General features: G+C 29.2%; 1 protein-coding gene across 1 annotated transcript in view; it reads right to left on the bottom strand.

Annotated features, from left to right (window-relative positions):
• LOC143058081 (uncharacterized) overlaps window positions 1–13,589 on the bottom strand; it is a 61,247-nt gene that overhangs the window by 41,823 nt on the left and 5,835 nt on the right. Inside the window, exon 6 of the mRNA XM_076231546.1 lies at window positions 387–485. Within this exon, the coding sequence (XP_076087661.1) occupies window positions 387–485 (99 nt within the window). The remainder of the gene's footprint in view (window positions 1–386; window positions 486–13,589) is intronic.

The raw sequence follows: 13,589 nt of genomic DNA, 5'->3' as shown, positions 1-13,589 counted from the left end.
AAGTACGAGTTAATTTTTTGATACAGCTTCCATAAAGGATAATAAAATAAAACTAAGAACAACATTAACCTTATTACATGAAGCTATCTACGGGACTTGGCTGTAATTTAAACTTGGTAATATGTCTCGTAACATTTAAAAGAACATTTTCTTTTATAACATACATTGAAAACAGCACAATCAATTAATTTGACTATTTTTAATTAAATATGTCGATAACATTAGGAGAATGCATATTATGTGCACTAAATTCTCTCATTGAATTTTTGAAATGTTCATGTCGAATAAAAAGCCAGCATAAAACATAAAGGACAGAAAATTTTAAAACAAACTGACAACGCCATGGCTAAAAATGAAAAAGTAAAAGCAAATATTACTCATTTTACCTGATCATTTGTTTGGTTTGGGTTACATCCACTCTGAAGTAATAGTTGAATGGCATGCTCGTTATTTTTTTCAGCAGCTATATGCAATGCTGTGTCACCCTAAAATCAAAAGTATTATATATTTGAAAGAAAATAGTGAAAATAGGAAGGAATTTTGAAGAGCAGAATTTCACACTTGAGAATACGAACATAGCTGTCATTATGTTTTATGCAACCGTTTTCGTTAAATGACTTGATTCTGGTCCGATTAAGAACTTTGATGATCGTTAATATGATCATTTGACCTCGGGTGTCAAATATCACTTCTGATAACACGTGTGATACATATAAATTGTTCACTTTGTAATTCCCTTCAATCGAGGATATTTGTAAGCATAGATACATCAGCATATATCTGAAGGTATTTGTTTTATCAAACATTTGATGAATGAACTGAGTAATGTTAGACGAACAAGTAATTGCAAATGAACACCTTATTTTTTTTTGTCCTACAAGTTATTGTAAAACAACATATGATTATCTAAAGAATCTTCGGTTTTGATGCCTTCAACATGTTCAAATGATTTACCAAACTAAATTCCACGAATATAAGTACCATGAAAAATGATACTGTTGCTCGAACAACAAACATTGCTACCCAAGAATAAAATTCTTTAAAAAGCAATTTAGATAAATATTGTCTATAAATTATGAATATTACGGATTGCGAATTAAATTCAAGGTTTGGTATGCAATTTTCATACAAAACATGATGACAAGTGTTGTATGTACTATTTAAATATGGACAAATAATTAGTGATATGTCAACAACACAAAAGTGTTAATAAGTGTTAACATTGTATTCTAGTTTTAAGGATATGAGTTGGTTCTTTTATTTAAAAAAAGTATCGAGGATCAAATTATTTATATCAAATGCTTCAGCATTGAACAATTTATAAATGAAAATTAAAACTCCTCAGTGACGCTGGAATTCGAAAAAGTTAAAAAGGCCAAATAAAGTACAAAGTTGAAGAGCATTGAGGACCGACATTCCTAAAAGTTTTGCCAAATACAGCTAAGGTAATATATTCCTGATGTGAAAACATAAGTATTGCAACAATTCAAAATTTTGTAAACAGTAAATTTATAAATACGACCATATCATTAATAATCCATTGCAACCGCTATCTAGTAGTTCTTGAATGGCATGTTCTTTCCCTATAATTGCAGCTAAATGCACAGCAGATTCACCCTAAAACCCCATAAATGTGTGTTTGAAAATTCTCCAAATATTGGTGTTCGTCATGGTGATAACTTAAGTCCTAATATGTTAAAATCATTAATAAATAACCTCCAAAACATGTTTGATGGTTACTGTCAACCATACAAACTCAATACCACCATGTTAAAAAAACTAAATCGCTTGTTTTTGACAAAATTGGCAGGGTAATTATACTTTGTTAGATTAAGTTATATTCCTATTGAAAGAGAAATACAATACAAATATTGAGTACTAGCTATATATATAGTTTTCACTATAAATGGCTGTTTTTTTGTCCATGGATTTATGAGTTTCAACAGCGGTATACTACTGTTGCCTTTATTTACAAATGCTAAAACAGATTTGTATAACCGGGGTTTGAAAGCATCATTCAGATTTAAAAAAAAATGTTTTAGCGGAAAAATTCCCAAACTTAAAATATTATTATTCCATTTTTTTTCTCCATCATACTGTTAAACCAGTCTTGTTATATGGTAGTGAGGTGTGAGGTGCTTTTCAGTGTGAAAAACTAGCAGCTGGAGGGGGTAAATACTTAAATGAGTTATGTAAAGAATAAACTGCAGAAAAAAACTACATTTAAAATTTTGTAAAACCTCATTGGGAATAATTAAAAGGGCAACATATTTAGCTGTAGTGGCGAACTTGGAAGATATCCCTTATTTTAGGAGGTAATAGTTAGTATGTTCAAGTATTAAATACATATACATAAATCTAATAACTCCTTGCTATCAGAAGCATTCACATTATCGCAATCCCTTTTTACTCAGAATAAAAAATGTTGGTTTGGATGTATTGACAGTTTGGCAAAATATTTTGATGTTGCTATAAATCACATTTTAAACTTAAAAATTCCATTAAAATCTTTTCTTTTTAATAAGCTCAAGTTAAAGTACAATACAATATAGAACAATGGTATATTTGATGATAGAGTAAATCAGTAACATGGAAACAATTTGAGTACATACAGGTTATTTAAAAGTACATTTACAGGAACATTTGAGAGTAATCTTGTGAAAACTTTAATAAAAGACAATTGTTAACAAAATTCAGCAATAGTGCTCAAAAACCAGAAATAGAAATTGGACGCTATAAGGGGCTTCAGGTACAAGAGAGAATATTTCAATTATGTAAAAGAGATATAGAGGATGAAATACATTTTAATAACAGTGCCCAATTTTAAAAAACAAAAGCCTGCTTTTTATATTTTTAAGAATAGTATTTGTGAACATTGGTTTTTTCGTTATGTACCTGTTTATCCTTTTCATCTGGTTTACATCCATTTTCGAGTAACAATTGAATAAGGTCTAGATTCATCATCCATCGATTATCAGCAGCAACGTGTAATGCTGTTCTCCCCTTTAATAACATAAAGGACAGAAAATGTTATTTAATAATTTTCATCCTCAATCAATTTGTATCCTTTGTATGAAAAAAAACCCGCAAGAGACCATTGAAGATAATAATGTTGTACCACAAAAAGATCTGCATTTACGATAGAGCAATACCGATATTGTATATAATTTTATTCACAAGTGAATCAGATTTAACCTTTCAATTACATGTTCGATACAAAAATAATATTAATTATTCACATAACTGATGTACATTTGTGTAACCTTTGTTAATGTAGTGAACATCCTTTAACAGTTAAGAGCCTGTAGTTCAGTGTTGTCGTTAGATCATGTCTGTTATAATTTGTTTTCGTGACAGTTTAGTTATAAATTAAGCCGTTAGTTTTCTCAATTGATTTGTATCCCGTTTTTTTCTATCCGGTTTTATTACAAATTAAAGGGAATGGGTTTTTTTTTTTATTGTTGAAGGCTGTATGGTTGCCGATATTCCCGAATTACTACATGTAATTCATTTGTACTTTGGTGGATAGTTGTCTCATTGGCAATCATACCACATCTCCTTATTTTTTTACTTAAATCATAAGAGAGTTGGTTTTAAACACAATTCGTTTTCCCCTTTTGTTGCCAATTTCATGAACTTTTGATCAACGAGCAAAATGAATGATAATTTTGAACAATATCAGCATCCGGTAGGTCTTAATATCGATGCATTGAATGACAATTCGATTAACTTGTAAAATGTTAAACCTTTTATATGTAGTTTGTGTCAGTTCTCAATTAACATACAAAATAACAAGGATGTTAAAAGGAATGACTATTTTCATAATTGTTTTCTTCCCATTATCTAAATAGTTTAATTTTTACACATCTAACGGCGTTTAAATACTTAAATTGATACATTACGAGCATGTAAAATTACAATAAATTTCCTCATTTTTTTTTTAATGTCCATGTTCGAATAAAAAACCGGCATTTTATATTCTTAAGAAATTTGTGAACATTGTTTGTTTCTTACCTGTTTATCCTTATCATCTGGTTTACATCCATTTTCGAGTAACAATCGAATAACATATAGACTTATCTTAAAGTGGTTACCAGCAACTACGTGTAATGCTGTTCTCCCCTTTAATGACATAAAGGACAGAAAAAATCAATTTAATAATTGTAATTATGACCCAATTTGAATTCTTTGGATGTACCACACAAACACTGATTTTTATCATAGAGAAAAACCGATATGATATATCTATATATAACACGTAAATAAACTAAACTTATCCATATATGTATCATGGTCAATAAAAAAAAATCAGATTATATATTTACATCCATGCTGTACCTTTTTTTTTTTTTTATCTTTGATAGTGACATGGTTATTCTTTCTCAAATTAATAGCAGGTAGTTCAGGGGTTGTCGTTAGTTGGTGTCTGTCATATTTGTCTTGTTGTTTGTTATTTAATAAATTAAACCGTTAGGTTTGTCAAGAAATTTTTTTTCTTTCTAATTGTTGAAAGTCGTAGGTTACCTAGTTTCTAGAAATTCCGATTTTTGTTAAACGTTTGTGTTGCAACTTTGTCATCTAAGTTTCATGATAATCTATTGTGCTAAAAACAATAGATTCTAGAAAGCATATAATACCAATATATCAATTTTCATAGTTTTATTATTATTACATTTTTTTGGCAAACGGTCATTGTTCATCAAGGCGACGGTCATTGAACATCGGCACGAAAAATCATAAGGGAGTTGGTTTTCACAATTAAGAATACGAACATAGTTGTCATCATGTTTTATGCAACCGTTTTCGTTCAATGACTTGTTTATGGCCCAATTAAGAACTTCGATGATCGTTAATATGATGATCATTTGACCTCGGGTTAATTAGTGTTATCACTTATGATAACACGTGTGATACATATAAAATGTTCACTTTGTAATTTCCTTCAATCGAGGGTAGATAAATCAGCATATATGCGAAGGTAATTGTTTTATCAAACATTTGATGAACTGAGTAATGTTAGACGAACAAGTAATTGCAAATGAACACCTTATTTTTTTTGTCCTACAAGTTATTGTAAAACAGCATATGATTATCTAAAGAATCTTCGGTTTTGATGCCTTCTACATGTTCAAATAATTCACCAAACTACAATCCATGAATATAAGTACTATCAAAAATGATACTGCTGCTCGAACAACAAACATTGCTACCCACGAATAAAATTCTTTAAAAAGCAATTTAGATAAATATGGTCGATAAAGCTATGAATATTACGAAACAATTTAAGCAACACAATTTCGTTCTAAATGATATTAATGAAATTTTCATTTCAACAGCAACACAACCTATACATTCAGTACTGTTTTTACTTTCAGTTTTACAATTATTTTAATAAAATAAGAGAGTGTCTTTTAAAGCGTTAGTTTTTTCTAGATAGTTGAAAACACGACGGTTCTGAAAATTCGTCAGCTTTTAGACTGGAACTGTGTCAGCCTTTTCAGACGATTCGATATTTATTGTTTTCCATCTAAACATTCTGTAAACACAGTTCATAGTGTCTGTAATTGCAATGAATAACTTTATATATGTAAAACATAGTATACAGTATCATCATATTCCCACATATATGTTACGAAAATATTAAATTTAGTATATGCAATAACTGCAGATTTGCCCTAGTCATAAATGTGCCCGTGTTAATAAACGGTTAATGCGCTCTGTTAATAATTTCGTCATAAATGTTTCTTACAACAATGAAAGACTAGGAAATGGATAAAATAGAAAACTATCACTAGAAGAAAAGTTTACATTGACAAAACCATATTAAAGAGCTTTGTAATAATTGAATTATTTCTTTGATTGAAAAATATATGATTTCGCGGGTAGGTTAATGCGGTTGCAAGTAGTTTTTTGGTGATTGTATCGGAATCTCATCTATTACGTCATTTTCGAAACTATGCGAATTCTGATTGGCTAAATCCGACGTTGGGAGAATTTTTAATGGAGTGGTGATTTTTTGGCTACACTGAGGTCGAGGATTTATCAACTTGTTGTTTTTCGACAACGACATTGCGACTTTAAGAATATCTTCATCCATGACCATTGTTCCCATGAACACTTACATTTTCAAGTAAGAAAATCGCAAAAAACTAAGACACTGTAAGATTCATCAACGTCAATGTTTAGCTTGTCACGTCACACTCATTATCATCAGCTGTGGAGCACCTTGTCACAGAAGTGGGCAAATTGAAATCACGATGGAAAGATGGACTTTGCATACATTTGAAGGTAAATACTTTGTAAATTGTAACTTTTTACCACCGGTACCTATTTCTTCTTATTTAATTTGTTGAAAGCGAATCAAAACATTCATATTTCTCCATTTTGTAAACGACGACAGAAACCGTTGATCTGATGAATCAATCAATATTATAAATTTAGCTAAATGAAAACAATGTTAGGAGAAAGATAGTTATAATAATAGACTTGATTTTCCCCAACTAACTGTTAAATAATAATGAAATACCCCCCCCCCCATTACTCTAACTCCCACATAATGCAGATCTTCTGAAGAGGGGGTTCCCAAACTAGTGGATGTAGTGTATGCAATAATTTAAAACTATCCATTATTGATAGTTCCATAACTGGGTTGTAACAGGTGCCCCCCTTAAATATCTGCCTCAGTCTGCATCTCTTTTAATAGCCATTTTTCATACCAACACAAATGGCCAGTATCGTTGTTTTTAAATAAACTTTTGTTCATTTTGATTTGAGTATGAATTTTATTGTATTATTTCCATTATAAGTTATCATGGTTATTGTCTAAGTTTATGAGAAAATACCAGCCTGACACACAAAAACAAACAAAAATATAAATGCATGTACAAACAAATTATATTTTGTCATATTTTAGTTGACAGGCTACTGAGATTTTAAATGAGAGAGTTTGCTCGTCTTAGTTAATATATTCTCAATTTTAGATATGAAAACTTTAAATTGATCACGATTTTCATTCAAATGACATAAACTTTATGATAAAGACTAATGATTATTGATAGGATTTGCTTGATAACTATTCAAATGTTATAATCCAAACATCTAATTATTAAATTTACATAAAATTTGACAATCCACTTTGATGTAAATATTTTAATATTATACAGATTAAATACCTGATAGTATTTGTTTTCTTAAACAGACAGTATCTCCTTCATTGCCAATGTCTTACATGTTTTGAAACCATTGATGTGTTTATATCTTTACAAAATTTGATTATGCATTTATATTTGTCTTTTGCAGAATGTGTATTCAATGGATTTTTCTACTTTAAACTGCATTGTTTAAAGTAAATAAAGAATTGAGTATGACTTGACATAGAAGAAGTCTGCATAATGTTAGCATTCAAATATTATAATATTGTTGAACACTTACTTTATAGTCACATGTAGTGATATTAAAGCTAATAACAGGTTAGTTGCTGATGAGTTTAGACTTAATTATTTTTTAAGAAAGTTGTGACTCATTGGTATTCACATGAAGAAAATATACAATCTCAAATCAATCAATCAGTGAATGTGTTCTTTAAATGATTTGGGTTAAATGAAACAACTTTGAGATTGCCAGATAATTTTTTCTGTCAGACACTGATTATTATACATTCCCTTAAAAAAATATCCAATCTCCCCTTTTCAGAAAGTACCAAGTAATGCATATTAAAGAGCAATTATTAATAATTTAATTATCAAATTAAATAAAGCTTACAAAGATGAGAAATATTATCACTTTTCTTATTCAATTCAACATGTGTTTAAACTGATCATGTCTGCTAATTTTATGTTGTTTATCCTTAAAAATAAACACCTCATTGATGGTTATTATAGCATAAAAGATAACATATTATTGATATTAATTAAATATAGATAATCAAAACAGTTGTCCCAGTTTATGATGTTTCTTATTTATATAAATTTAGACCACAGATACATGGATGAGGATCTGAACTGGGGAGGGGTCAATTAATTGTTAAAAGAATTTTTCTCTGGATTTTTTATTTAAATAGCATCCTATATATCTTTCTCTATTCTTATTTGATTTTTTATTTCTTCTTTAGCCTTTAATTTGAAAAATTATTATTATTATTTATTCTTTAAAAAACACTCCACACCCTATATATATATATAGAATTGTATGAACAAGGTTTATAATTATTGTGAAAATTGGGGGCTTGAAATAAATTATGATAAATCTAAAGTGATGATATTTAATAAAAGTGGACGAATGATATCTATAAAATTTTATATAAACGACAAGAGTATTGAGTCTGTTTATCAATATAAATATTTGGGTGTTCTATTTAGTTTGAATGGGAGTTTCAAACGTGCCCTCAATGACCTAAATTATAGAGGTCAGAAGGCATTTTTTAAATTGACTAATATATCTAAAAATACTCTTTGTGACATTCAAAATTTACATTTATATTTGATCATACTGTAAAACCAGTTGTACTGTATACTTCTGAAATTTTATGCATGTTTGACACCAGAAAATGTAATAAATATAATAGTGAAAATATATTTGACCAGATTTTTAATACTGTACCAATTCAAAAGATTAATCTTAATATGTGCAGATATTTGCTGAAAGTAAATAGAAAAACATGTAAACTGGCATTGTATGGTGAGCTAGGCCGTTTTCCATTATATATTGATATTATTATGTCAATGGTTAAGTACTGGATTAGATTATATAATGATAAACCTAAAGATGCTTTACTGTCAGAAGCATTAGCTGAAAATATTACTATGATAGATAATAACCAACAATGTTGGCTTAATTGTATTAAATGTATTTTGAATGAATGTGGATTGTCACACTTTTATAAGAATCCAAAATCTATTAAAAATAATTTTTTGTTAGTATTAAGAAAGTGTCTTAAGTGTAAATTTGAAAAACAGTGGTCTCAGCAATTACAAACCAGTGATAAGTTGAGAACATATAGATTATTCAAGAATATTTTTAAATTTGAAAAATATTTATCTGTTATAAATAATGATAATGATAGAGTAAGTATGACAAGGTTCAGAACCAGCAGTCATAAACTTCATATTGAAATTGGTAGATACACTTTACCAAAAACTCCTATAGATAACAGGATTTGTAAGAACTTTAATATAAATTTGGTTAAAGATGAGTTACGTTTTTTATTAAGTTGTCAAAAATTTTCTCATTTAAGGAAGGAGTTAATCTACAACTGTTTAAATAAAAACATTACTAATTCCACAAATATTGATTCTCAGTTTATGTGGTTGTTAAGTAATGAAGACACTGATGTATGTAGAAGTATAGCTAAGTACATAAACATGTGTTTTTTACTTAGAATATAAGTGTGAAATTTTTGTTTGCTGCTTATAATATGTAAAATGATTACTTATATTTTTTACACTAGAGTTACTCCCCTTGGAACACACATACCTTGATACCTGTGTAGTATCAGTTTTAGTTAAGATTGTTTAAATGTTATTCTTTGTTGTATCTATGCTAATAATGATTATGTTCATAATTGAGCTTTCTTTAATAAAATATTTCGTATTTCGTATTTCGTATATATAAAATTTGTCTCATGTACCTGAAAAGAAAGGCCCATATTAAAAGAAAATATTCTGGACTTTAATAAAGTGTGCTTTAATGTGACACAGAATGTTCATTGAATGTGTTAGGGTATGTGTGAAAAAAATTGTTAAGGTTGCAGGAAATATTATTGACATTCTCATTTGCTCTTGGACTATCATATTTGGTATAACTTGATTTAATAATCCCACCATACTTGATCATACTTTAATACTATAGTGGGTATAACATCTATGTACTTACTGAACATCATAAGGTTTTTTTTATGAGATCAGCATCTATTTTCTTATATATGTTAAAACATGTTTTTTTCTTTTTATTAAAATGTATTAAGAAATAAATAAGCAGGGTTATCGGTATTGAACATTCCAAGTTGTCATTATATATGGACTGTATAGTGTGAATGCCACTGTGACCAACGACCGAATGATGTACAATGTATGACTCTGTATGGTTTTTAAACAATGAACAAAACCAAAAACATTTTCTGACAAAATATAAAACACTATTCAAAGAATTATATTAATTAGATTGAATGTTCATGTTTTAACAACGCTTTCGGCAATGGTGTGCGATAACATGGTGGTCTTGTTCTTTAGGTGGATAAGGCTACAGTGTCCGTAGAAACAGATTATAATTTTATTGTAAAAAAAACACCAAGCAGAAAGAAAAGGGGGCTTCATACCCCAAGCCGATGTTTAATTTTCTGATCAATTCTCCGATTAAAATATTTAAACAGTTTGTTTCTTTAATTGAATCAATTCATTATGGAGAAGATGCTACATAAAGAACATTTAAATAAAGATCAGCAACCATTTCCCGATGTGTGAAATTTTATTTCTGTTCACAGAATTACTTCCCTTTGAACGTCACTTGTGCGTTTGTAAACAATGTCGGACCCGAAAACTTGTGAAACACGTTAACTTTGACTCAAAAGTGCTAGCATGTAGAAATGATGAATTTTCGAGTCAAATTAACGTACAGAAAGCGAAATATTAATCTTTTCCGAAAACTGCTACTCGGTTCATGTTGTTTATACCGTTCAAGTATCAGACGTTATAATATCTGAAGGTCATAGTATTTTTGGCGCAGTTCGGTCGAAAATCTCAGATTATTTATTTAATCTTTTTATTCGAAGAGACGAGTAGCACTTTTATATTACTTTGGTACATAAGCTATCCACAGATAACAATACTTAGAAAAATAACACTGTCTACACACTAGCTCTTTTGAGTTTTCTGTTTTCACGGTTATAAATAGATTTTGAGTGTCACGTGATAACCACATAATAATTCAAAGATGTTATTTTTGAAAACGAAAGTTCATATTGACAACATACTAGCAAAACTAAAAAAATATAGCATATATAACTATAAATGAGTCTAAAAGATTCTTTATTAAAAGTTGAAATTTTAGTATCATTAAGTATCATAGTACCCGCGTTTGTCGGACGGAATAATGAAATTCTTTCTTTTTTGAAAGCATATATAAAATGTGACATATAGATCATAAGCCTTTTTCCGTTAACTTGAAAAAATCCCATGACTCGGTTGTTAACAATTGCTTATGCATTAAAATATACTTATAGGAAAAGTAAATGAACATATTACTAATTTTACCTGATCATTTGTTTGGTTTGGGTTACATCCACTCTGAAGAAATAGTTGAATGGCATGCCCGTGATCCTTTTCAACAGCTATATGGAATGCTGTGTCACCCTAAAATCAAAAGTATTATATATTTGAAAGAAAATAGTGAAAATATGAAGGACTTTGGAAGAGCAGAATTTCACAATTGAGAATACGAACATTGTTGTCATAATTTTTTATGCAACCGTTTTCATTAAATGACATGTGTATGGCCCAAATAAGAACTTCGATGATCGTAAATATGATGGGCATTTGACCTCGGGTTAATTAGTGTTATCACTTTTAATAACACGTGAGATACATATAAATTGTTCACTTTGTAATTCCCTTCAATCGAGGATATTTGTAAGCATAGATACATCAGCATATATCTGAAGGCAATTGTTTTATCAAACATTTGATGAATGAACTGAGTAATGTTAGACGAACAAGTAATTGCAAATTAACACCTTATTTTTTTGTCCTACAAGTTATTGTAAAACAGCATATGATTATCGAAAGAATTTTCCGTTGTGATGCCTTCAACATGTTCAAATAATTTACCAAACTAAAATCCATGAATATAAGTACCATCAAAAATGTTACTGTTGCTCGAACAACAAAATAGCTACTCACAAATAAAAAGCAATTTAGATAAATATTGTCGATAAAGCTAGGAATATTACTGATTGTAAATTAAATTAGAGGTTTAGTATGCAATTTTTACACAAAACATGATGACAATTTGTTGTATGTACTATTTCAAAATGGAAGAATAATTAGTTTTATGTCATTGTATAACCAATAACAACAACATTGTATTTTATATTTCAAGGATATGATTTGGTTCTTTTATTTGAAATAAGTATCAAGGCGACATTCCATATATCAAAAGCTTAAGCACTGAACAATGATGAAATGAAACTTCAAACTCCTCAGTCATGTCAGTGACGCTGTAATCCAAAAAAGTTAAAAAGGCCAAATAAAGTACGAAGTTAAAGAGCATTAAGGACCAAAATTCCTAAATGTTTTGCCAAATACAGCCAAGGTAATCTATTCCTGAGTTGAAAAACATAAGTATTGCAACAATTCAAAAGTTTTGTAAACAGTAAATTTTTAAATACGACCATATCAATGATAATTCATTACAACCGCTATCCAGTAGTGCTTGAATGGCATGTTCTTCTCCTATAATTGCAGCTAAATGCAAAGCAGTTTCACCCTAATACCCCAATAAACGTGTGTTTGAAAATTCTTTAAATTTTTGTGTTCGTCATGGTGATAACTTAAGCCCTAATATGTTTAAATAATTTATGAATAACCTCCAAAACATGTTTGATGATTACTGTCAACCATAAAAACTCAATACCATCATGTTAAAAAAATTAAATCGCTTGTTTTTGACAAAATTGGCAGGGTACAAATACAAATATTGAGTACTAGCTATATATATAGTATTCACTATAAATGGCTGTTTTTTTATGTCCATGGATTTATGAGTTTGAACAGCGGTATATTACTGTTGCCTTTATTTACAAATGGTAAAACAGATTTGTATAACCGGGGTTTGAAAGCATTATTCGGATTTAAAAAAAAAATGTTTTAGCGGAAAAATTCCTAAACTTAAAATATTATTATTCCATTTTTTTTCTCCATCATACTGTCAAACCAGTCTTGTTATATGGTAGTGAGGTGTGAGGTGCTTTTCAGTCTGAAAAACTAGCAGCTTGAGGGGATAAATACTTAAATGAGTTATGTAAAGAATAAACTGCAGAAAAAAGCTACATTTAAAATTTTGTAAAACCTCCTTGGGAGTAATTAAAAGGGCAACACATTTAGCTGTAGTGGCAAACTTGGAAGTTATCCCTTATTTTAGGAGGTAATAGTTAGTATGTTCAAGTATTAGATACATATACATAAATCTAATAACTCCTTGCTATCAGCAGCATTCACATTATCGCAATCCCTTTTTACTCAGAATAAAAAATGTTGGTTTGGATGTATTGACAGTTTGGCAAAATATTTTGATGTTGCTATCAATCACATTTTAAACTTAAAAATTCCATTAAAACCTTTTCTTTTTAATAAGCTCAAGTTAAAGTACAATACAATATAGAACAATGGTATATTTGATGATAGAGTAAATCAGTAATATGGAAACAATTTGAGTACATACAGGTTATTTAAAAGTACATTTACAGGAACATTTGAAAATAATCTTGTGAAAACTTTAATAAAAGACAATTGTTAACAAATTTCAGAAATAGTGCATATAAACCAGAAATAGAAATTGGACGCTATAAGGGGCTTCAGGTACAAGAGAGATAATTTCAA

The sequence above is a fragment of the Mytilus galloprovincialis genome, chromosome 14, assembly GCF_965363235.1.
Source record: "Mytilus galloprovincialis chromosome 14, xbMytGall1.hap1.1, whole genome shotgun sequence".
NCBI classification, from domain to species: domain Eukaryota; kingdom Metazoa; phylum Mollusca; class Bivalvia; order Mytilida; family Mytilidae; genus Mytilus; species Mytilus galloprovincialis.
Note: the sequence above shows the minus strand (reverse complement) of the source record. Positions and strands in the feature narration are given on the sequence as shown.